This window comes from Canis lupus, chromosome 32 (assembly GCF_011100685.1).
Source record: "Canis lupus familiaris isolate Mischka breed German Shepherd chromosome 32, alternate assembly UU_Cfam_GSD_1.0, whole genome shotgun sequence".
Taxonomy (NCBI): domain Eukaryota; kingdom Metazoa; phylum Chordata; class Mammalia; order Carnivora; family Canidae; genus Canis; species Canis lupus.
In genome coordinates, this window is record NC_049253.1 from 26764305 (window position 1) to 26791646 (window position 27342).

Consider the following 27342-nt stretch of genomic DNA (forward strand, 5'->3'; position numbering starts at 1 on the left):
CAGGCTCCCTGAATGGAGCCTGCTTCTCCCTCTGCCTGTGTCTCTGCCTCTCTTTCTCTCTCTCTGTGTCTCTCAAGAATAAATAAATAAATAATCTAAAAAAATGGAAATTCATTTGATTCAGTAAACTTAAACTTTGTTTTTTTTTTTTTTTTTTTTTTTTTTTTTTTTTTTTTAATTTTTTTTTTATTTATTTATGATAGTCACAGAGAGAGAGAGAGCGCGGCAGAGACACAGGCAGAGGGAGAAGCAGGCTCCAAGCACCGGGAGCCCGATGTGGGATTCGATCCCGGGTCTCCAGGATCGCGCCCTGGGCCAAAGGCAGGCGCCAAACCGCTGCGCCACCCAGGGATCCCCAGTAAACTTAAACTTTGAAACAGATTTACAATGACAAAGAAAATCCCCTCTAAGGAGATTAAATAGGCTAGTCGACCGAAAATCAAGATGGCTTATATTAATAAATTTAAATTGTTATTTCTTAATGCTCAAATAATACTAGCTCATTCTTCCAAAAGAAGAGTTTTGACTGCTACAAAAGAATAAGGAAGAACAACTTAGGCACACCTGGCTTTGAATATGAACTTTTTCAATTCCTGGAGTGATACAAAGGAGGCAATGGGAGCTTGGTCACAGATGCAGAAAAAAAGAGGGGATTGTTATTAAAGATACATTTCCCATCCTTACAGAGCTACTTATGATTTCAGTGGTAATAAATGTCAGCATGAGTCTGGATAATGTATTTCAAATGCAGCATCTGTCTGTACTGATCTATTTGATATTTATTTTTATGTTATTTAAAAATATGATTTATCCTGCCTGTCACAAAGTAGGTATTTATTAAATAATTGATTAAGGAATGGATATGAGATTGTCATCAGTAACTAGAGTCCAACTATACTTCAGGAGCTTGCTGGGCAGGAGGATCTGGCACTAGAGAAGGGCTCCAGAATTTAACTACAAAATAATATCCATTAAGTTGCTGTCTCCATAGGAGAAATCAAGAAAACCCCAGTGCTGTATTTTTTACACATGGATAAGTATGGTCATGACAATTAGAAATACATTATATTGGGTGGATTTAAAAAGAAATAGCCAAACAAGATCACAGCAACTTAAAAGTTGCTACAATGTCTCTTTGCTATTGGTAGCAATTTGTCATATGTATATTTCTAAAATATGTATAAAAATAAAGAATTATATTAATAATTAAAATTCCAAACACCAAAGCATCATTTAATGCTAAATGTTCTTAATTATCTAATTAAAAAATCAATTAACTAAATTGTGCATGGCAGTGTCAAATATTGTCAAATGGTTTACTTCTGTTCTGCTAATATATTTTTTAAGATTCCATTCATTTATTTATTTGAGAGAGAGAAAGAGAGCTTGCAAGTGCAGGGAGGAGCAGACAGAGAGAATCTTCAAGCAGAATCCCCACTGAGTGCAGAGCCCAATGCAGGGCTTGATCCCAGGACCCTGAGATCATGACTTAGACCAAAACCAAGAATCAGATGCTGACCCAACTGAGCCACCCAGGCACCCTTGTTCTGTTAATATTAAAGTACATTTAAAAAAATAAAGTACATTGAAGTCTTTGGAATCTATATTGAAAGTACGTTTGTAAGACAAAAATTGTTTCATCTATGAGTACTTGAAGAAATACAATGAAAAACATTTTAGATTGTGATGCAATTTTAGGCAAGGACTAAAGAAACTATCAAAACTTTCTAAATATTTTTGAAAATGGCACATTAAAAAAAAAAAAGAAAATGGCACATTTACGCAAAATGGAACAGAAATTGCAAGTCACCAATAGATAGATAGATACTTACCAGTATCTAGCTCACGTAATTCCTTGGTAGCCTGAGTCTCTTACCTTGTGAGGCTCTATAAGCTATTTCGGCTCAAAATGAGACATGTTGATGGGCAATACTAAAGTTAAGGACACTTAAGTTGTATATTTCGAAGTTGCTTAGAGTGTAATTCTTAAAATTTCTCATCACTAATATATATATATGTATATACACACACACACTCGTTATAACTGTGTGAGGTGATAAGCATTAATTAAATTTATTGGGTAATCATTTTGCAATATGTACATGTGCCAATTCATCATATAGTGTACCTAAAACTAATACAAAATTATATGTCTATTATATCTTAATTTAAAAAAAACTCACTCCATAAAAAAGTGATATATATATATATATATATTAGTGATGAGAAATTTTAAGAATTACACTATCTATTGGTGACTTGCAATTTCTGTTCCATTTTGTGTAAATGTGCTATACTTTTCTGCAGGGTGGGCCAAGTTTTATGAAGCTACAGTTTGAAATATTCTCCTACATAATTATTATGAGATTATACATGTTGTTGCATGTTAATTCCTTTTTACTGCTTGGTAGTCTACTGCATAGATACACTAGAGTTTGCTTAACCATTCATCTGCTGCTGGACATGTGGGTGGTACCTAGTTTTTGGCTATCACAAATGAAACTGCAGTGAACATTCATTTACAAACAAGTCTTTGTATGGACATATGCATTCAACTTTTGGCAAATCTGAAATCTTTTCAAGCTTCTGCTATAAGAAAATACCATTTTCACCTAGATTGGCAATATTTTAAAAATTGTCAATTTTGATGAGGGTGTAGAGGGAATAAAGAACACTTTCTCATGGGCAAAATGGGACTTTGGATCGGCACAAACTTTTCATGGGCAATTTGATAGTACTTATCAAAATTTTAAAAAATGTGTTTATCTTTTATTCCAGAAATTCCCCATAACTTGCTGTAATTACCCTCTGTGTATCTCTGTTTCCTGGTAGTGGAAAGACAATAACACTTAATATGTATCTCATAGGTTTAATATGTAATTCATAGGATTATAGTGAACATTAAATAAATTAATTCATGAAAAATGCTTGCCATGCCAAAATTCTTTTCCATTATTATTTTTACTATTACTTATAGGAACCTATTCTTCAGAAATACTTTATCAAATATGTAAGAAATGTACCTTTAAGGGTGTCCACTACAACAATATTGTTATAATAAAACACTATAGAAATGCCTGAGAGGCTCAAGGGTTAAGCATCTGCCTTTGGCTCAAGTCGTGATCCCAGGGTCCTGGGATCCGGTCCCCGTATCAGGCTCCCCACAGGGAGCCTGCTTCTCTTTCTGCCTGTGCCTCTCATGAATAAATAAAGTCCTAAAAAAGGCACTATAAACAATCTAAAAAGATTATTACATAAATTGTGGTATATCTGTTGGAGGCAATATAGACAAAGTGTGACAGCTGGCCCTGGAGGAGACCTGGCCTGGTTCTCAATCCTGCCTCAGTCCTAGCTAGTTGTGGAGCTTGGTCCATTCCTTAATCTCTCAAAGTTTCAGTTTCTTCATCTGTAAAAATGATAATACTAATATCCTCTTTATAAGAGTTTTTGTGCAGAATGAATGAGACATCACAGGTAATCTCTTTAGAAGAGAATCAGGACATAGTGAACATTCGTAAATCATAGTAATACTTTGGAATGTTATGTGCCCTTTATAAGAATATGAGCAGGCTTGCATGAACTGCCTCGGAAAAATATTCATTAGAGGAAGCCTTTATTTTTTCTCTGGAGATATTGTACAATGGAGGCAATAAAATAGAGATGTAAATGTTTAATTATTTGTCAGTTATTACTTTATTTATTTATTTTTTTTATATTTTTAATTTTTATTTATTTATGATAGTCAGAGAGAGAGAGAGAGAGGCAGAGACACAGGCAGAGGGAGAAGCAGGCTCCATGCACCGGGAGCCCGATGTGGGATTCGATCCCGGGTCTCCAGAATCGCGCCCTGGGCCAAAGGCAGGCGCCAAACCGCTGCGCCACCCAGGGATCCCAACTTTAATTGGCTTCTTATTATAGGTGGATAACAATAGGTAAGCATATTTTAAGTTTCAAGTACAACTTTCTTAATTTTGATTGCAAATGAAAATTTAAATATATAAAGTTGATCAACCCAAGAGTGAAGAGTAAAAATCAAAGTTAAAAAAAAAAAAAAAAAAAACCCACTCCTTGGTCTTTGAGTAATTTATTTGAATTGTGAATTTAGGAACTATAAACAAAAGGTAAACATTTTATTGGAAAGACTACTGTGACCAACACAATTGAATGATTGCCATTTAATCATATTACATTACAATAAAGTGACTTAACACAAGAGAATAAAAGTCGTTATGTTATTAAATGCACTTCATTGTCTCTGCCACTAAATCTATTTAGGAGCAAGAACTTCTTTATATACAGGTTATCCACAAGATATTCAAATAATTTTATGACATAAACAAACTTATGGCCTCATTCAGATTAAAAAAGAAGTTAATTTTCATTTCATGTAGAAAAGCCAAAAACAGAGCAGATGTGCATGCAAAGATAAGTAAAAACACTGGTTCCTTCTCAGTAAAGGTGATAGTCTGTCTTTCATACTAATTTATGTACGGTATAATAAGTAACCACTAAATGTAGTAGCAGGCGGAAATTTGGCTGGAATTGTTCCTTTTACAAGTCGCAACCACACTTCCTGCCCATAATTTAATTCTAATAAGGCATCCCCAGTTAAAACCCTGTCACAGCGTATTTCACTGTTAATATTTTCTGATTCAAATGCAAGCTTGTCTATTCCATCAACCACTAAAAATCCAGAGATATGGGCACTAAATGACTCAATGGTATACTTAAACACATACACCCCAAGATAAGGAATTCTGAATTTTCCAGTTCTTGGAGTATAGGAAGCTCCATAATTGACATCCAAGTTATTAAATAGGATAGGACCAGGTATTGTCATTCCATATGTGTGAGATGCAAAAAATGCTACCATCGGTGCATATCTGTATGATCCTTGGGAAAAATCTGTTGGAGGAAAAAAATGGAGTCAGGTTTCATGTATTTTTTTTTTATCATGTTTTGTCTTTCTTCACTTCTTTAGCATTTTATTTCAGTTATAAAAAGGGTTATCAGAAGGAAAACAGATCATTCATCAGTTTTAACAAGGGTATAGGTGTCTGGATTCTTGCCTCTTCTTTTGGCTGAATTACCTGAAATCATTTGCTCTCTGTGAGCCTCAGTTTCTCTATTTCTGTCAAGATAGAATGATAATAGCGCTTGATACATCTCACATGGAAATGCCTCAAAGATTAATTTGCATGTTGCTTTGATCTCTCCAGAGATAAAGGAATTCAAAGTGCTCTATGATTATTATGGTATGCCAGAGTGTTTTAAAGCCCCTTGCAGGAATTGAAGCTGACATGATGCAGAAACAATTTTTCCAGCACCTTGTCAAACAGTTCCTAGAGGCTAAAACGGAAACCAAACCAAGTCATACGTACTATAGAGAAGTAGACAAAAGCAATTTTCCATGTAATTAATGCCAAATGTACTTACAAAGGCTGAAATTTAAATAATAGGCCAAAAATTTTACTCTTTGCTATGCAGTGTATTATTAAGAAAAGCCTGATTTGGAATATGTTTTTGCAGTCAATAAAGAAAATATATTTTAAATGTGGCACATATTTTCTTATATAGAAATCAGAAATGGTACACTCTTTAAGCTAGTTTATAACAAGCAATATTTATGAAGGGAAATGGACAAAAAAAGTATTTTGTCCTACTCAATCCATTTGAGCATGTTCTAAGAGTCCTCACCCAGGCAAAATGACACTATTAGCTTAACATTCATGGAAGACATGCTGCTAATTACTTTTTAAAATCTTCATTTAAATAATCATATCTGATACAAATCAAAGATATATTTCGTTATCAACTTGTTTCAAAAAGAGTTTATACCAATCAGTTATATATATATCTATATATCTATATCTATATCTATATATATCTGTATTTTCTTTCAAAATCCACAAGAAAAAAAAAAAGACTGCTTCTGTCATATCAGTATTGAAAATTTCAACAAGTGTATGGATTTGCCTGACAGACATTTCCACCTGTAAATCATGTGTATTATTCAGTCAATTTCAGAAGTGAAAGGAATTAATCCTCACATGAGTCCAGATAACCAGGTTTCAATATTCATTTGTAAGTATTTTCAGAAAGTGTTTATGTGTAGGATACTGAGCAAATCCAAGGATGCATGTACTTTCATACCTGGAGCTAAAGCATTTTCCTGTACCAGCTTGATAGTGCAGTTGTCGCCAGTGAAAGGATGTCGGCAAGCACAGACAGAGCTAGTTCTTCCATTTATACAGGTGCCCCCGTTTTGGCATGGGGAGCTACTACAGTCTGAATACTCCTCTGTTACTGAAAAAGAACCAAGATAAAAGAGGGTGAGAGTGACCTATTTTCTCGTTGATCTTATGGTTTGCAACAGAACACTGAAAAACACTGAAGTAGAAATAAGAAAAATGGGTCCCCAGCTCCAGGCTGGCTGCCAGCGTAGTCACAGGACTTCATATAAACCTCTTAACTCTCTGAGCTCCTTCTACTGCTTCTTTGAAGTAAGGATCATTTTGTGATATTCAGAATGCGGATAGTCTGTTGCATGTCTTTGTGTGAAAATGTTAAGATTTTGGTCAACTATAGAACAGAAAAGGGTTTCAGACACAGATTTATATATTTTTGGAACTGATACATAATAAAGGTAATATTTCAAAGCACTGGAGAAGAAAAATGTTTATTCAATCCATGGTGCTAATATAACTGAATACGCACAAAAATATGCTTTCCACATGTACAAAAATACTAAATGTAAAAACAACAAAAACAACAATAACCCATATGATTGTATTACAATCAAGTAAAAGGAATATCTTCATAGAGCTTTAAAATTTTGGAGAACTCAAAGCAAAACAAAACAAAAAATCCAGAAGCCATAAGACAAAAGTCCTGACCTTTGACCACCTAAGAATTAAAACACATTTGCAGTGAAAATCACCATTATCAGGTTCAAATATAAGTGACAGAGTAAGAGAAAAATGTTTTGACAGACACAAAGATCTAATGAATAATATCTATAACATGAGAAGTTCTGACCAATCTAAAAGATTGTGGGGAAAATAGTGAAAAATGGGCAAATGATAGGAATTGGCCTATTACTGAACAAAACCACAAAAGTTAATCAAAATTCTTAAAGCCTATTCAACCTCATTGCTAATTATGGAATAATAAATTTTCACCACCAACATTTTAATATCAGGTGCCAACATTCAAAAAGATATTCAGTCATGAAGAAAATGGGCATTCTCACACAATGTTGATTAGAGCTTAAATTGTTAGAACCTCTGAATGAACAATTTAACCATATTTATCAGAATTAAAATTAGCAGGCTTGGAGCCTGCTATATCCTGATATACTCCAGAGATGCCTATATATACAAAGAGAATTGCTAAAAAATGTTCTTTACGGCATAATTTGCATTAGTGAAAAATTGTGATACACCTAAATGACCATTTCATTGTTAAATAAATTATAAGTATTTTTTTCCCCTGGGGAATATTAGACAGCAGTTTTAAAGAATGAGATAGATCCCCCAACACGTTGGATTTACTGAAGGCAGCAAACTTCAGTTCACACATTAGATACTCAATAATTCTAATTATTTAGAAAACCTCAAATTATGAATATGGTTATAAACATAATACATAATTATATAAACAGAAAAAAGATCGGGGAAGAATACATTTCTGGCCACAGTTACCACTATGGCGCCACCTCGTGACAAAAGTGTAAACAGTTTAAAATTAATTCACTCATTTCAAATCCTATTGTTGATGATTTTTAAATCTAGGGTTATTTGTTTTGTTTAACATTTTTCTCAAGCAGTGAGATCTGTAAATATTTTATATACATTATGTTTCATGTTTAAATAATTCAAATTCACATAGAATGTGACCAAACTACATGCATGTATTATTAGAATTTTTTGCAAAGAAAATAGGTATTATTTATGCAACTAGAAACTGGTTTACATTATTTTGGTATATTCTCTGCAATATTCCATAAACTATTTTGCTCATTAAGACACATATGGAAAACATTACATATGTGCAATATCTTTTCAAAAATGTTTCAAACTGGCTTATGTTTCTTTAACATCATTTCCTAACCAAATGAATAGGTTATTAAACCATTCCATTTACTGTTAGCTATCATTCTAAAACCTAGCCCATTACTTCCTAGCTTTAAAAACTTCAATGATTCTTTATTACCTATGGAAATGTGAATTATTGATGTCAAAGCACTGGCTTCATTTGTTTTCACATTTTCTGAATCTAGAACAGTGATCGACTCACAGGGTAGTGTTCATTTACTGTGTTTCCCTTAGGAATTAATCAACTATACTGTGGGGCTAGGGGGACACTGAATTATTTATCCAATCTGATTAACTCTGTAATTCTTATTTTCCCAGATGGGGAAATGATACTCTCACCTGTAGACTCTGCCCCATGCATGAATCAGGAATCAAACAGAAATGTACAATTTTGTGTTGCTATTGGCTCTACTATGATTCTACATGACCAGGTCCTTTGCCTTCTGTTTAATGTCTAGGATGCACCTTTTGTTTTTTTCCCCCCTCTATTCCATTACCTCTAGGAATGGGGTATTTCCTTGTTCTCTTTGAGTCGTTTTAGAGGATGCCATTTTGCCCTTTATTCTGATTTTTTTGCAGGGTCATTCATCTGGAGAAAGGGTTCACTTGAGTTTGCTTGGAGCCTGCTATCTCCTATTGCTGTAGTAGCTCGAACTATGAGAGTACACATGGTTTGCCTCTGGTGCACCTCTCATCTTCCCACTGAATTCCTGTCCAGGGTGCCTCACATATTTGTCTGCACCTGCTTCTGTCACTCATGTTTTAAGTTCCTTTCTTGCCTTCTTTGATATTTTAGACAGCTCTGGTCTCCAAGTCACTGCCTAAATAATTCACATTATGATACATAAAATTATGCCCATGGCTCCGAACACTGGGTATATTAGAATAGACTAATTAGAGCAGGCTACGGTAACAATTGCCAGTATGATCTTGTACTGAAATGAAGTGACCTTATACTTCTGTTAACATTATATAGGCATTAAGTGTTCATTGTCTATTTTTTGCATCTGTATTACATTGTGTCGTAACAGGTCTTCTATGTCCCGATGTCACTGAAATTGTCAAAACATCTCATATTTATTTAATTTATCGTAGCATGAATTTACAATCATTACCAACAATTACATTTATCTTATTAAACTTCGACATATTACTTGTCCATAGAAACTGTTCTTTGTTTTACTTCTGTGTACAATGTTTTAATTAACTCTCCCAGCTTCATCATTTCCAAATTTATGTTTTATGTGTTCATCCAAGTCACTAATAAAAATCAGTGTCAAGCATAGAGCTTTATAGCAACTAAAGACGGTTTGGCATTGATTTATAAATTGAAACTTTGTACATTTTGATATGCAATCAGCTAAAAATCTACATTTGTACATCATCCAACTTATATATTTTTACTTTATTACTAAAATACTTAAAAATGGTTAGGCACCTTTATAAGTTCTGCACATATTTGTACTCAAAAGGCAATTTTTTCTTGAATTAACAACAAAAATCAGACCCCCACAAAAGCATAATTTTCTTTTTGAAATCGTCTCTTATCCCTGTCATTTGAATTAATTATGTTAATTTCCTCAATTATTGTCAGATGCTCAGAAGTTCTCTTGTTGAATTTATCACACTCCACTGTAATTGCTCCCATGTTCTTCTGACTTCCAATTAGATTGTGAACTTTTGTGAAGTCAGGGCTTGGGTCCTCTACTAAACTGTGTGTCATTACTAACTAGCACAGCGCCCCACATACCAAGTACTAAAATGTCTTTTTAAAGATAAATAAAAAAGCACAGTGTTATGTATGGAATTGCGGAATCACTATATTGTACATCTGAAACTAATGTATAGGTTTTATATAATATATTTTATTTTTATTTTATTTAGTATTTTTATTACATAGTCTTGTTTTACCACCAATATTTTCTTTTTTTCATTCTCTAATTAAACAATAACATTACAGAAGGCAGATCACCTTGATCTCTCTTAGAGCAGAGTGGAGTTTCCAATAGATTAGTGAGGAAACCTAGCATTGCCCTGGGCCAGTTTTGTCAGACATGGAGAAACACATTATATACAAATCCACTACACTACTTTGCTCAAGGTAACATGTCCACACAACATTAGGACTTTATTTTTCATCCCAATTCTGATGCTTTCTAAAATCATTTCTTCCAATCCTCTGGTGTCTCTTCAGATCGCATAAATCTTTCGCCTTTTTAAAACGATTTCTTCCATTTATGGATACATTAACTTTCAGCACTATGCTGTGTCCCCATTTATCAAAATTGTTCCTATTAAATAAGGTTTATCCTTCCATTGCTCTAAAAATACTCTGTATGCTCCTTTCCAACAACTTCAAGAAATGTGAATAATTATTTGTTTATATTAAATTTCTAAATGTATTGTTCTAATTACTCATATTCTGTCCATGCCATATAGATGGATAGAAATATTGTTTCCAACAATCTTTACTACTTTTTCCTTCAAATGATTAGTTCTTATTTTTGTTCTTTTTAAATCATATCTGTTGTTCTTAATATTGCTTCTGGGATCTTTTTTCTCAGCCCTTCAAATATATTTTTTTCTTCTTTTTTCAAATATAATTTTAAAGCTCATTTAATCATATAAGCAATCATTACCAAATGTATTAGCCCTGTCCCAGAAGATTTAGTCTAACCTTTGTCATTAAATTATCATTCATATATCATTATAAGCCATGACCTAGGAAATGAAATGTTTTTATTTGATATTATCAACTCTTTTCACCTTTTTCTTAAAAGTTATAACCTTTAATCAAAAGCACTATTTAAAAAATGAAAAATACATAAAATTTGTTTAACATCATTAGTCATTAGGAAAATACAAAATAAAATCACAGTTAGATGCAACTACACACCTATTAAAATGGTAAAATAAACAATATTGAGAATGTCAAGTATTGGCAAGCTTCTGGAACAATTCTTGTACATTAATTACCAGTGGAAATGGCAAGTGGTTAGCCATTACTTATTAAAGCTATGCTTATTTATAAGCAAGATATGCTGTTACTATATATTTATTCAAGGGAAATGAAAACTTGTATACTCACAGGAACCTATGTGTGAATGTTTATAGCAGCTTTATTCATAATCACCCCACACTCGAAACAATCCAAATACCTTCAATGGTAAATGGATGAATAAACTGGGGTATGTCCACGCAGTGGAATGCTACTGGGTAATAAAAAGGAATAAATGTAACAACATGGATGAATCTCAAACATATTATACCATGAAAGGCAGACTCAAAAGCCTTCGTACATGCATTTCATTTATAAAATATTCTGGGAAAGATAAAACTGCGAGGGATGACAACAGACCACTTATTGACAGTGACGGGGTGTGTGGGTAGAGTCTGACTACAAAGATACATAAGGAAATTTTGAGATGTGATGGAAATGTCATTTGTTTTGACTGTTGTGGTGATTACATGACCGCATTTGTCAAAACTCAGTCTGCCATATCCTTCCACATCCCTAGGTCTTATCACTCCTCTTCTCCCTCAGTGATGTCTCTCTTTCTCTCCCCTACTCTCATCAAATATAGGAAATCTCCATGTTTTTATCTTCTTTTCTCTGTCCTTAGCTATCTAATTTACTTCTGTGTCCTCAAATATCTCCTCTGTGCAAGTAACTTCCAACTTTTACCTGCAAGCAATTTTCTGGTTCCAGGCCTACATTACTAACTAATTTATGGACTTTTCCATAGAGATAATGGATCTTTAAACTAACGTATCACAGACTAAATTTGTCCTCCTGTAAACATTTGAACTTCCTCCTTAACGTTCCTACTTCCATTAGAGGAAAGATCAACTTCCCATCACTGATGCTTTATTCAAACTTTGATGTTACTCTTCATTCTAAGACTTAGTATTTTCAATTAGCTGTTCTGTAATAAATATATATTCACATTTAACTGACACTCCAGCTTCTATTTCTGTCTCTGCCACCTAGTTGAGATCTTCATCAATTCCTGCCAGAGCTGTTATAATGATTTTCTAATTGGTCTATCTGAAGAACAAAAACTTAAAAACGCACATACATGATTAGCCATATTCCTGCTTAAAAATGTTGGTTACCAACAGAATGAATCTAAACATAGTACACTCAACACCAGACATAAATGATTGATTGAGTGAATACTCAGCCCAAATCTACCTCTTACATGATATTTGCCCAAACACCTAGCTCTCAATAAGAAACTCAACTCATAATAATGGAGACATATAACACTCATTAAGTGCTTAGTACATGCTTTGGTATATTTCTTTCATATTCAACATAGTCATAACAATGTGATGTTCATAGACATATGAAAAATTTTTAAGAAATTAAAAATACATAGAACATAATAACAACCAAATATCACATTGCTGTATAGGTACATCCTCCACCATCAACTCTTGTTAAAATAAAATTACAAAGTTTCTGAACCAGGGCCTTGTTTTCTTTCCCTTTTTAGTCCCAGTTATTCGAGCTCACTATTTGTCCACAATTAAAGTTTATCCTATCATCTTATTTAACAATTCTGCAAGCTGCTCTCAGCATACTCTGGTACATCCCACAGTACAGACTCCCTTACCTTTCTTTGCTTTTTCCTTTATACATAGAATTTATTACCTTTTAACATATAACATAATTTATATTTTTATTTATTATGGGTTTTTTTCTCTATCACCGCAAGAGTGTAAACTCTAGGAAGATAACTTTTTTTAAAACACTGTGATATATGTGAGGTATCTAGAACAGTATCTGATTCCATTTAGCACTCAATTATATTTGTTGAATTGAACTGAACAATTATGAATGATTACTATTTTTAAATAACAGTAATAACTCTAAAGACATCTATTTGACCCTAAGAAAAAAACTGCTTAAACATCTTTGAGCACATTTTGAGCTAATATCACACTGAATAATATAAATTATCTTGTTGTACTTTTATTTCACCTTTAATCTAGGAAGGTATTTTTAAAAGATGTAGAGGTAGATACATAATTTGAGGGTTTTTTTTGTTTGTTTTTGTGTTTTTTTTTTTTTTGCTAGGAAGGGAGGTTTTTTCCATTACAATTTGAGATTTTCAAGCATATTTCTTAGTTTACATAAAGTCACTGAGTTTAGATTTTAAAAAGTAGGTTCACAATATGTGATTTACTCATCCCAATAACTTTTCATATTTGATGGGCAATATAACACAAAATAATACCACATGGGCAATTTTGAATTTATAGTGGTTTTGATGACTAGGAGAAAGATATCTAGATATTCATTGTATTTAATTGTAGATTAGTTAATAATCAAATTTGGTTTCGACTCCTGAGTGCCAAAGAAATAATATAATTGTTAAGAAATAGCTGTGACTCTTGTTAAAGAACCTCAGCCTGTTGAGTGTCTACGTAAATGGGACTTGGTGTTCTGTTCCATTTCCTTTGTTGTCAGACCATGTGTTATAAATTTTGGCTCCTATTTTTCTCTTTTAGATTGCTTCTATCCTCAGCAATGATAATTTTAAAAAGTTGTGTTTTATACACTACCAAGTCTTATATAGAATGTGGTCTTTCTTAAAAGGAGTGTTTAAGGAGGCAATTACGAATAAAAGAGGTTTATTATGAGAGTTAAGTATATCTGGTAAATGCTGGGAAATGGTCACAATAAAAAGTCAGTAGTCTCACGAGCAGCAAGTGCTTGTCCTCCGCAATGTCGCTGCCAATGTGTTACAGCACGATTCAGCTCCTCTTAGAAGGCAAGCAGCCAAACCCTCTCTGCAGGGACGAGTTGGCCAATTGCTGTACAAACAAACCTTCAAAGATGAAATAAAACCCTCTCCGTGTCTATGGGAATATTGTTTAGACACAAATCAAATATTTAGTGATTCAACCGGAACAGCTTATCAGCAATGGCCTAGGAGGAATCATAATTAACATAACCGAATGTTAGGGATGCCTCACAGGAAGTGACAGGGATGAGGACTCTGAATTTTGCCCTTCTACATCAGTCAAAAAAAGATCTTGTGAATAATTTATGGTCACTTTCAATGACAACTGCCCATCAGCCATATCACAGAAAATCCAAACTGAAAAGTAGCACCTTTACTTCCTGGTAAGTGCAGAAATGAACAGCAGTAGTGGGATCCTCAAGAAGGGAAATTCTCTTGGAGTATTGATTCTAACCATCTGGAATATTCAGATATGGCCAGACTCTGAGATAGATCTGATGCACTGAACAGAAGGAGAAGGAAGAGAAAGGCTGGTGAACATACTCTATAATCTCTTTGAGAACAGTAGTTGATGACTGAGCCCTGAGTCTAACAGACCAGGATTCAGGCTCTATCACTAACCAGTTGCATGACCTTAATTAAGCAGAATAGGTCACTTCATCTCTGTGACAGTTAGTTATATTCAAAAAACAATAATGATAGCTACTTCCTAAGTGTTGTTAAATGAGCTAACATATATAGTATAATTTGTACAGCACCTATGATATAGGGCTAATAAGAAATATCCAATATTATGTTACTATAATACTACTATTATTAGGCTTCAAAAGAAGTTACCAGTATTAAAATTAAGATTAAATTTTAAAAACTAAATTCATAGTTTTTTCATTTTATTAAATGCACTTACTATTCTACAAATGATAGTGGTTCTAATCTGAATAATATTGTGCAGTTCATAAGGTGATGATGAATTATCTTCCAATGTTAATTAGGTAGGGGAGTAATATGGCTACATGGTATTTATAGTGTAATAGCAGAGGTCAAAGGAAACACAGCCAAATTTAGCCAATGGCACATACACCTGGTATGAAACAGGGTATCAAATGAAGGAGTTAATTGCAATTGGTTTATTCTTTTTTTTTTTTTTTTTGAGAGGGTGAGAGACAGAAAGAGAGAGAAAACATGAGCAGGGGAGACGGGAGAGGGAGAGAGAGATGCTTAAGCAGGCTCCATGTTCAGCCCAGAGCCCACAGTGGGGCTTGATCTCACCACCCTGAGATTATGACCTGAGACAAAACCAAGGGTAACTGACTGAGCAATCCAGGTGCCCACAGTTTGTTTAGTCTTACAGGAGAACTTACTCTGAGTCCACAGGTTCCATCACCAGGCACAGACTTCACCAGCTCAGATGGCCAATGAATGCTGTCAGTTTTATGGCCCACGGGAGCTGGCTTAATGAGCATGCATATCTACACACCCACTGAAAGGGTCCTACACATTATGCTGCTGGTTCTACATAAAGTGAATATCCACCAGGTCATGAAATTAGGCCAATATATATTTATTGCCCTGACATTGTTGGCAATCTTTCCTGAAATAAAGAACTTTAAATTAATTATTAATTTTGGTAGATAAGTCTATAAAAATTTTAATTTCAATACATAAAAGAACAGGAATCAATTTTATCAGGGCATCATTGAAAAAAAAAAGGGAATCAGAACTAAGTTAATTATTAACCCATTAAGCCCAATATTGAGTCAGCTACTATATAACATCCAAATACAATTTTTATAAACTCTTAACATGAATTCTTTATACTATAAAAGTTTATAAGTTCTTATGTCCTACTAAACCTTTTACCTCAATTAGTTTTGAAGCTATCTAAATTTTATATTTACTCTACAGATCCAGGCATTTTTGGTTTAAGAAAAAAAAATGATGTGGTTTGCCTGATGTATGATCACATGTGCTGCAGTAGAGCTTCACTGACTCATTTGCAACATCCATGGGAAGACTAAAGATTGTAATAAAATGGAAAAAGAACAAGTTATTATGTTTCCTAAAATTATTATTATAAGAACATCTCATATTGGACTACTACTACCTTTCTCTAGGAAACATGTACATCTGAATCATTTGTTCTGTGATTCCGCATTACAAGATCAGTCTTCCTGGGTCAGACTAATTGAAAAGAAGTCATAAATAAATACAGTAATTTAAGTAGTCAAGAAACAATGCAGCTTTGTATTAGTCTGTGGTTTTTGATATTATTGAAACATTCAGAGATTAAATATGGAGTCATATTATGTCAGGACAATGATCACTCTTCTGTAATTAGAAAGTAATAAAATAAAAAATTCATCCAGTTGGACATATAATTTAATAGCAGACTCATATGAGAGAAATATTGCCATTTCTTTTAGTAAGAATCAGTAGCTATTCTTTTCATTGCAGAAAGATTATTTAGTATTACTTATACACCAAACATATTCATGAAACACTTCTTTCATACAGAAAGACTTCTGAGTGTTTATATGTACTGCATTGGATTCCTCCTTCCACCCAAATTTATGCTTCTCCTCTGGTGTTTACAATGTCTATTAATGATACCCTTTCTTTTCCCAAATCCTAAACTTCAGAGTATTCTAGATCACCTCCTCTGCAAGTGCCTTACCTTCAGACTGTGAACAGCTCACGCTTTTTTTACAATAATGCGCTCGGTAACATATTTCTACTAATGAGCTCAGCAAAATACCTACTGCAATCCCATCACTGAAAAGAAAGAAACAGAGACCCCGAGAGGTGAATTTGCTTAAATTTACAGAGAAATCACTGAAACAACCAGGACCAGAATCATGATTTGCTGTTCTTTGGATCACCAATTTTTCCACTCTCCTGCTGCTTGTTAATTTTACTTTCACATGTTTCACATTTGTCCCCTCTGTTTCAATTTACTCTTCTTTGGATCTGGCTCTTACTGCTCTTGCTAATACTGTCCTAACTGGTATCTCTAATTTCATTCTTTGTAGTCGTGCTATTTACTACTGCTAGCTTCATGTTTCTGAGACACAGTTTCCACCATGTATAACCGTGCTCCAAATTTTCAAAGATCACTCTTACAAAATCATGTCTAAATGCCTTAGTGTTATGATGGGTCTGCTCAAAATGCATATATTGAAATTCTAGGGCACCTGGGTGGCTCAGTGGTTGAAGGTCTGCCTTTAACTCAGGTCATGATCCCAGGGTCCTGGGATCGAATCTTGCATTGGGCTCCCCGTCTCTAATAAATAAATAAATAAATAAATAAATAAATAAATAAATAAATCTTTAATTAAAAAAAGAAAGAAAAATTTCTAAACCCCAAAGTTATTAGAAGGTGGGGAGGTAGAGTCCTCATGAACAGGATTAGTGTTCTTTTAAAAGAGACCCCAAAGAGATCTCTCACATCTTCTACCATGGGAGAACACAGCAAGAAGTCACCAGCTGTGGCCCAGAAAGAGGGCCCTCACCAGAATATAACCATGCTGACACCCTCATCTTGGACTTTCTAGTCTCAAAAACCACAAGAAATACTTTTTTGTTCTTTGGAAGCCACCTGGTCTTTGTATCTTGTTACAGTAGCACGAATGTTTAGCCTGGTATTTGTGGCTTGCTGTGATTTACACAAATAGAATTCCTGCTCACTTTTGTGCTCATTCATTCAGTCATTCAACAGATATTTATTGAATTCCTATTGTATACCAGACATTTTTTCAGAGAATGCCAAAATGAATAAGACTCTGTCTGGTCATTTTCATCAAGAAACTCATTATCTAATAGTTTTCCTTAATCACATATGAAAGCATAAATGTTCTACGGGCAAGTTTGATTGTATTATAGGGGATGTGTCAGAAAAAAGTTAAGAAAATATAGACAAATATTTAAACATAAGCACTTGATGCCTAATTACATAATATGGAATCAGATTCAAATAGTTTTTTAGTGACCTTTGAATTACTTAACTATTTGCCCAAGTTCAAGAAAGTATCTTTTATATCTTATGGTCTTGATAAACCCCACAGATCTCCTAAATACCCTTTAAATAGAAAGAGAGATTAAAAATTATTATTTTACCAATAGCTTACCAGGAACTAGAATGTTGTCTGTATTTCTTTGGTTCCGGCCTATCAGGACAGTGGTAAGATTCACTGTTGGTTTTTTAAGTGAATTGGGTTTCTTCAGCAATGGTTTTATTTGCTTCTGAGACCTGACAACATTTGCAAGACTATCAGACAGCGTTCGATTTATATACCAAGTTAAATTAGATATGGCAATTTGAGTTTTTATTTCAGTTATTGATTCCACAAATTCTGTGAGACCTTTCTGAAGAAGCTGAATATCTGGTAGAGAACTTTTTATCTGCTTAGGTATGGTTGTATTCAGTTCTGAGATACGTGTAGAGGCATTATGGCACATGACTAAAACTTCATACAGAGTTTTGTTAAGTGAAGTGAAGTGAACTGAGAGGTGAATAGATTTTGCTTCCAGTGCCTTAAATCTGGAAGTTAGTACCTGCATTTGAAGAGCCTGGTCTCTCTCATTTGTAGCCACACCACCTTTTTTTAGTGACATGTAATAAGGTATGAGTGTCTTAGTAATTTTTGTCTCAATATCTTGCAACTTAGTTTCAAAATTTTTGGAAATCTTTGTGGCTGAGAGTATTTTTTCCTCCAAATAACTCATATTTTGCTGATATTTTATCACTTGGGAAGTGGTTTCATTGAACATTTGATAAATCTTCTGAAAGCTAGACTGACTTAGTTTTTCATCTTTGGGAATATCTGCAAGGACCTTGGCAACTTGCAAAACAAAGTTGTATCTCTGATTGTCATTGACCAACATCTGAATAGAATCATTCAAATATCGGAGTTGAGGAATAAATGTCAAAATAGTTTCCATATTTTGGGTACATTGATGATGGACTTCAGGATTATACTGTATTGTACTTAAAGTCTCTTTTAGCACGTAGTTATCTTGAATGAAATCAACAGCATTATTTATAATAGTCATTGTGTTATTTAGGCCATCTTCCATTTCTAAGGCATATTCATTGATACGTCTGTCCAAGGCATCACTACGACTCTGAACTTCATTCCTAAGTAAATTGTGTTTTTTTGAAAGTTCTTTGATAAGAATATTTAGACTGTTGACAGAACTAGTCAGATTTTCCACTTTTTTTCTTGTAGCTATTGCTTCTTTTGGTTGTTCATGTACCATTGTCTCTCTAAATGGTGCTCCCTGCTCAAGCAACGGTTGAAGGATCTCCATATCATAAGTCAAATCATTTAGCTGCTCATTCATTTTATCCATCTTATTGTCCATTGGAAAGAGAACTTCAGCCAATGTTTGGTTTAAAACTTGTAAATTCTCTTCTGTGTCCTTAATTTGAAATTTAAAATCATTTCTGCACTTGGATAACATGTCTTCACATTCACCCCTGACAGATTCTTTCTCCATCTCCAAAGCAATGGTGAGATTGTTAATCTTGGTGTCTTGGATGTGCAAATCATCAAACATTTGCAGCATCATCAAACCCTGCTTCTTTATATTCTCATGTAGAGCAAACATGTACTCAGTGACATTTCTGCTAACTGATTCAGCAGTTGGAACACCCTTCTGATCTGATACTTGTTCAGTTGATAAAAGCTGCTCATGCACTTCCTTCATTTTAGAAAGAGTCTTGTTGAGGGATTCATAATACAAAATGTTCCATGAATGTTCCTGTTCTAAAGCACCCTCTAAATGAGTTTGCTTTGCTTCTAGTTCTTTAATAGGCTTTTCACATTTAAAAGTCATTTCTTGCCTTATATTCACAATGTGATTTTTTAGGTCTAGTATATCAGTCAAAGTGGGCCTGTTTTCCTGCATTAAAACAGACTTTTGCTGGACTGCTATTGAAACCACAGATTCATTAACTTGTCGGATTATTTGTCTGGTGTTTTCAAGGTCCTCTGATAAGCTCGATATAGTCTTGAAGAGCTGTGCTACAGTCTCTTGCATGTCATTTTGAAAAATTTTAAATTGCTCTCTTACTATGTTCTTTACCAGATCATTGATGCTTTTGGATTTTAGACCTAGAGAAAGAAATATTAAGCAACAATAAATGATATATCATTTTAATTATGTAAAATTCAGATATCTCTAAAAAGATAAAAAGTTGGAGATTAAGAAGTAATAACATGTAATAATAAAAATACATCTTTACTACACTTCTGAAATTTTACAAATTACAAATTATAGAAGGTGATGACTTTCTTAATTGATAAGTCTAAGGGGAGAAATCAATTGTGATGTAGAACATACCAGAACCAAAAACAAAAGACATGAAGGAACTGCTACTAACTTTAGTTAATAGATCCTTGTACATTATGATTCTAAGTCTAGTCTTACTCTGGTATGAAAATAAATGGCTTTGGGCTTTCTGGTTCAGTAAATAATACCTGGTGTTAGCTCATGACTATGTTATTAAGTTGCTAGTAATTAGGTTTCAGAGCTTGTGTTTTGAGCTCATAAAAACTAATAAATCGACTGCAGAGGAGAAATTTAATGAGATTCCCAAATAAGGAACAATATGAAGTAATAGTTACAAGATTCAACAATAGTTTATAGCAACAATAAAATAATAATGAGAGGTTTGGGGATCACAAAACAAAGTCAAATGAAAATAGGAATTCGAGATTTGCTTGATTACCATAATATGACATTAATTCTTAACAAAAATAAAAGGAAACTTGCCATTAATGAAACACATATTGGTATTTCCAGAATTAGAAAGCATGGACTGATCATAAATCAGAATTATGGACGCTCTAAAAGTAGCATTAAAAAAAAGGAAAAGAATCCTGAAGTACTCAGAACTCAGAACTATTCAGAATGGGAAATTAATATTTAAAAATGGAAAACAACCAACCAACCAAACCTGTTACATACAAATACAGAAAATGGGAAAAAGTAAAACAAATGCATTAGGTGTATTTATAGAACCTAGCTATGAAGCACATATAAATGGAAGATATCTCCACTCCAATCCAAAATGTAGCTAATGACTGTAATGTAAAATACCAGTAACATACTACAAAGCATTTTGAACAGGAAGGTCTGCATAAATGTGAAATGAATTATGGCTGTCCTAAAGTCTATTTAAGAAAGGTAATTGTAGAATAAAAATATACAGTCTCTACATATCTCTATTTTGTAAGCAAGTTTTAAAAAGAATCTGAGATGCACTAGAGATTTGCATAAAAAGTACATGAAAGATCAATTATAACAAATAGAATGATGTATTGCTTGAGCATCCTGATATTAATCTGGTACAAAGAGGAAGCTGTAAATGTTTACATGAACAAATATTTCCCTGGAAATCCTACAGGTCAATATTGCTAATTGATCTTTAGTGAATAGTATTTTCAGAGTAAAAATATAATATTTTACATTTCTAGACATAATGAAAACTGAAATACATTTATTTTTTAAAAGATTTTATTTCTTTATTCATGAGAGACACAGAGAGAGAGAGAGGCAGAGACACAGGCATAGGGTAGGGAGAAACAGGCCCCTCACAGGGAGCCCCATGTGGGACTTGATCCTGGGTCCCCAGGATCACGCCCTGGACTGAAGGTGGCGCTAAACCACTGTGCCACCCTGGCTGCCCCTGAAATACATTTAAAAGTCCAAAAATATAAGTAAGTGAAAATCAACTTGTATGTAATGGAAAAAATAATAGTAAAAATGTGAAGTATGGGAACACTAAATAATGACACAGCACCAAAGTACTAAGGAAAGGTTAAAGTAATTAGAAAAATTTAAGCAGTCACAAATAAGATAAATTATACTGATAGAGTCCTAGCCTTTGTATGCAATAGTATGAATAATCACACCAAAAGACTTTTTTTTTACACTAAAAAACTTTTAAAAAGTATTTTTATTTCCTAATTTTACTTAGCATTTAGTCAGTTACCCATTTACATAACAAATCTTCACTGAGCATATTCTGCATACTACACAGAAAACAAAATTTGGAAAATTAGATTTCTGATACTATAAATAGAATATATTAGCTTCACTCAGTATAAGGTGCTACTAAATAGCAAAGTTATTTTTACTGCACTTCCCACAAGATCATTTAGTCATTTCCTGTTGGTTAAAATGGTCTTAAATTTTCATGAGAACTTGATGAAATACAATAAAAAATTTAAGGTTAGGGATCAGATCATTTTGGAATTTATATCATTTTGCTTAAAATGTTTTTCAAGATTGAAAACTTAAGTATAACTGAATTAAATAATTGTGGACAAAAAAATAGCTGTTTAAATTCAGCCAACAAAAACCAATGTGATCTGGGGTACCTGTGTGGCTCAGGGGGTAAGCATCTGACTCTTGGTTTCAGCTCAGGTTGTGATCTCAGGGTCATGAGATCAGCCTGGTTGGGCTCTGCATTCAGCGGAGCATGAACTTGAGATTCTTTCTCTCCTCTCTCTTTGCCCCTTCCCCAGCTCATGTGCACACACTCTAAATAAATAAATAAATAAATAAATAAATAAATAAATAAATAAAATCTTTAAAGAAAAAAACCCAACTATGTGATCTGAAAGTCAAAATAAGAATGATAGGTAAAAGCACTGCAAATAGGCAAAACTTAGTTTAGAGTATTTGATCAAAGTAACTAGGAAAAAAGTAAACGGCGACTATGGAAATTAGGAGGTGCTTTAGCTACTATATTTTAAATCTTTAATGGAAAAATACACTGGATAAAGGGTAAAATCACAGCAGTGTCTGAAAAGAAATCAAACAGACTATTAGCTTTAAAAACAGATCTCTCTGGAAAAGGAGATTTTCAGATAACATTTCTATAATTTATTGCTAAAAAATTGTCTGCAAGAACCTGATTTTGCAAAAATACATCAAAGTGCTTTATGTCAATATCTGAAATGGGGACATAATTTTAACTTTATTTGATTCTCCTTCATGTGACTCATAGGATATCAAACCCATAGATATGTTATCAGACACGTGGGCGTGTCCCTCTGTGGTTGTGAATGTATGGCCTGTTAATAACACTCAGGTACGTCTTAAGGAATTGGGACAATTTCTGTGGTTACTAGTAGATAAGCCGGATTCCTCACTGTGGTTGTAGAGTAAGAAAGAGAAGAGGCTGTGGTTTTGTTAGGCCAAGTGCAGCACCCTGGGGTGAGTTTAGTTTCTGTTATCTGAATGAACATTCATTAACTACAAAGCTCTAAGGCTTGCTTTCTTCCTTCTTCCTTTCTTTTCTCTTTCTTTCTTTCTTTCTTTCTTTCTTTCTTTCTTTCTTTCTTTCTTTCTTTCTTTCTTTCTTTCTTCTTTCTTTCTTTCTTTCTTTTCTTTCTTTCTTTTTTTTAAGATTTTATTTATTTATTCATGAGAGACACAGAGAGAGAGAGAGAGAGAGGCAGAGACACAGGCAGAGGAAGAAGCAGGCTCCATGCAGGGAGCCCGATGCAGGACTCGATCCCAGGTCTCCAGGATCACGCCCTGGACTGTAGGTGGCACTAAACCGCTGCGCCACTGGGGTTGCCCCCTTTCTTTCTTTTTTATTAGATTAGATTTTATTTATTTACTCATGAGAGGCACAGAGAGAGAGGCACACACACAGGCAGAGGGAGAAGCAGGCTCCCTGTGGGGAGGCCGATGTGGGACTGGATCCTTGGACGGAGATCATGCCCTGAGCTAAAGGCAGAGGCTCAACTGCTGAGCCACCCAGGTGTCCCTCTCTGGTTTTCATAGTTGATTATGCTTAATACACAACTAATGCCTTCTATTGAGGGGAGAATTCTGTTGTTGCTCTTATGAATGGATGTTTTTTTCTATGTCATTACCAGAATTTTTGTTAGTAGTTTCACAAAAAGCTGTTGACAGGCCTAATTCTCTCTAATTCTCTTTGGTTATGATAACCAAATTTTGCTTAAAATTTTTCATTATGGCGGTGTTAGTCAATTATATGCTGTTTCTATTTGATTTCTTTCTCATGTTAGCACTTCAGAGAAAATATATTCCTCTCTCATGCTTGTCATTGGTAAGTTTGGCCATAGGGGGGACATGCCAGAAATGTAGGGCAGGGTCTTGCTTTCAGGGGCTTAATAGCATCAAATATTTACATAATTTAAAAAAATCATGGGGACACCTGGGTGGCTCAGTGGTTGAGCATCTGCCTTCGGCCCAGGGTGTAATCCTGGAGTCCCGGGATCAAGTCTTGCATTGGGATCCCTGCATGGAGCCTCCTTCTCCCTCTGCCTGTGTCTCTGCCTCTCTCTGTGTGTCTCTCATGAATAAATAAATAAAATCTTAAAAAAAAAATCATGGTTGCTGTCATACTGGTAGATGATATGGAAACCTCCACCTTATCTTTTACCTGCGAACCACAGATGAAAAATAAAGAAAAAATAACATTATAGTCATGGGGTTGTACAATGAGTATATGTTTATGTATAAAACAAAGTAAAAGGGAACAGTAATCCTGAAATTTGGAAACATACAATAAGTCCGGAGAACTGAGATACTCCTAGTGACAAAATTCCTTGCCTAAAAAATCCAGGTCCTCCTTGAAACTCCTTTGCCTAATTAATTCCTCCTGGTCCCTAGCTTCTTAGTTGAGATGGTTTCTTTTTGTAGAAGTCTTCTCTGGTGTCCTTAGCTTGGATTTGTTGAAACTATCAAATGGTCACATTGTACCCTGTGTATAACATTACTATACCAATTACTCACTATCTACATACAGATCCCCATGGTAGGCAGAATAATGCTGCTCTACTCAAGATGTCCACACCCTAGATTCCTCAGCCTGTTAATATGTTACCTCACCTGGCAATAGGGCCATGGCAGATGTGATTAAGGCTAAAGACCTTGAGACAAGGAGATTATCCTGGATTACTCAGGTCTGGCCAATGTAATAACTGAGCCCTTAAGAGAGGAAAAGGAAGGTAGAAGAGTGGGTTTGAAATATGCCATTGATACGGAAGAGCTTAGTTCTTGTTTCATGAAGTAGAAGAATGAATCTTGCGGACAATAGAGTGAGCAAAGTGATAGAAATTTATTAAGCAGAGATACAGAGAAGGCTCTCAGAAGTGAGTGGGGTCCCGACAAGGTTGCCACCGAGGACTTTTAGTGCCAGTCTTTTATTGAGAACCTAGCCAGGGAGTCCACGGCCTTGAGATTCTTGTGCAGTCTAGGTTTGAGCAGGGACTATTGATAATCCCTTAATGACACATTTCTTTGTGGTCTGGTGTTTTTGTGATTACTTAGTAGCCGTTATAGGGAGATACTCCCTAACATTTTGGAGCTAGGGAGCCAGGTTTATTATTTTTCTGTTTTTACTAGCTTATCTCTGTTTTCTTGGGATGGGTAGGAGCCTGACCCGGGCCTTTTGGTGTCCTTAGGGTTTATGGGAGCCCACAGATTTCTGGGATCTTGACCCTGGCCCTTTCCCTTATCTTTCCCTGCCTAGTCCCATCTGCCCCTAAGTCATTCCTACATCACCACGAGCACTCAGCAGTGTTGCTGGTGGTTGAAGATGGAGGAAAAATGCCATGAACCAAGAAATGTAGTGGCCTCTAGAAGCTAAAAATAAGCCTCAGTTTATAGCAATCAAGAAAATAAGACTTCAGTCTCACAACTACAAGAAAATGAACTTTGACAACAACTGGAATGAACTGGAGATGGATTATCCTATAAAACCTCCAGGAAGAAATACAGCCTGCTGTTTTAAGAACACAAAAGTTGGGCAAAACTGATTCACATTTATAAAGAAATTATTATTTCTATTACCTTAGATGTTTTAGGATATATTTTACTGATTATACTCCATAAACTAGATAATTTCTGGGGTAATAACATACTTTAGATTTATTCTCAATATTTTCATCAATATTATTAATACAACCATATTATCTAGTGCCTTGGTAATCCTTTTTTAACCTCATCTTCATCTTGAACTGGAAACCCCAATGGAAGTAAATTAATTACGGCTAATTTTAACTATAAAGAAATAAGTTAAGCTGTAATTAGTACTTAATAAAAATAAATCAGATGAAATATCGAGTAAAAGATTGGCTATGCAGTATAAAATTATTTAGATGTTTCAAATTATTATAGAAATTGATTTACAAATATCTTATTCCAAAAATATAAGTCTTAGACTTTTATACCACCTAATCTAAAGCAAAGATTCCAAAATATGAGAAAAGATAAATGAGTCATTTAATTTTTGTCTCAACTGAATGAATATTTTACTTTTACCTTTTAGAAAAGATTGAAATTCTCTGTCTTTATCTTCATTGATTTTTCCTTCTAGGGAGGAGTACGTGTTCCTTACATCACTCACAGCCAAAGAAATATTGTCAATCTTCTTCTGGAGAAGGGTCAGTTTCATTGCCTGGTAGTTCATCTGCTCAGTCATCTTTTGTGTCACTGCTGCATGTAGAAGAAAAGAATATTGGAAGTATTTTAAAAAAAGTATATATATTTATATACATATATATACAAATAAATCATGTTTTGTTCTATATATTTGAAAATACAGACTGCTGTATATGCACTTAGCAAATGGTAGCCTGAATTTTACACCAAGGGTGAATATTTATACTATATAAATATAGAATGTATAAATATAAAATATATATATATTAGACTTCTAAAATGCTTTAACTTTGCCCGGAATCTTCAGTCTTTTTTTTTTTTTTTTTTAACTTCAAAGAGTTATTGTTATATTCTTAAGAGATGAAGAAACCAAGGGACAGAAAACCAAAGTAACTGGTTTGAGGTTGCAGAGCTAATACCTCATCTTCTGCTTTCAAATCCAACATTACAGAATTAAATATGTGTAACTATATATATGTATATAGTCATTTCTACAGTCTAAGGATTTTATTTTTCACTAAGGTATTCTTTAATGAATGATAAAGATTCAGATTTAGTTTGAATCATTTAACATAGCAATGATACTTTCCATGCTTTTATGCTTGCACTTCAATAATTCAAGGAAGATTTTATAGTATTTTATGAAGATATTGAGTTCCAATCCCTTAAAAAAAAAAGTACAGTTTTTATGATATATTCATCTTTATTCCCCCTAAATCCCATTTCTCAATTTGAGTGCCCTATTTAGTATGATTAGATCTGCGGCAAACACATAGAGATGTTTTCAGTGGTAACCAACCTTATGTCTCTAAGAAATAAAGTTAGGCCTAAAAGAAACAGTAAAATATTTATGATTAGAAAGATGAAAAGTATGTAGCTTGCCAACTTTGGATCAACGTGAAGTTCTCAGTCACAATTCTTTTTCCTAGTCAGTAATCCACAATCTCGGTGATCTCTTATCAATCAATGGACAGGAGCTGTCTCAGCTCTTTTAAATGATCACCTCATTCCTTCTACCTCAAGATTCTTCCATGATTGTACTCTTTAGAGGAAAAAAGTTTTAC

At 34.1% G+C, this 27342-nt stretch overlaps 1 protein-coding gene across 2 annotated transcripts in view; it reads right to left on the reverse strand.

The window, feature by feature from the left end:
- Positions 1-4065: 4065 nt before the first annotated feature.
- MMRN1 (multimerin 1) overlaps positions 4066-27342 on the reverse strand; it is a 73667-nt gene continuing 50390 nt past the window's right edge. Inside the window, exons 6-9 of one of the 2 annotated variants that reach the window (XM_038582138.1) lie at positions 26159-26332; positions 17974-19962; positions 6154-6306; positions 4066-4905 (exon numbers count right to left, since the gene is read on the reverse strand). In XM_038582138.1, coding sequence (XP_038438066.1) covers positions 4484-4905; positions 6154-6306; positions 17974-19962; positions 26159-26332 — 2738 coding nt within the window. In that variant the 3' untranslated portion in view covers positions 4066-4483. Of the gene's footprint in view, positions 4906-6153; positions 6307-16455; positions 16622-17973; positions 19963-26158; positions 26333-27342 lie in introns of those variants that run through there. The other variant, XM_038582139.1, reaches the window with a different exon arrangement.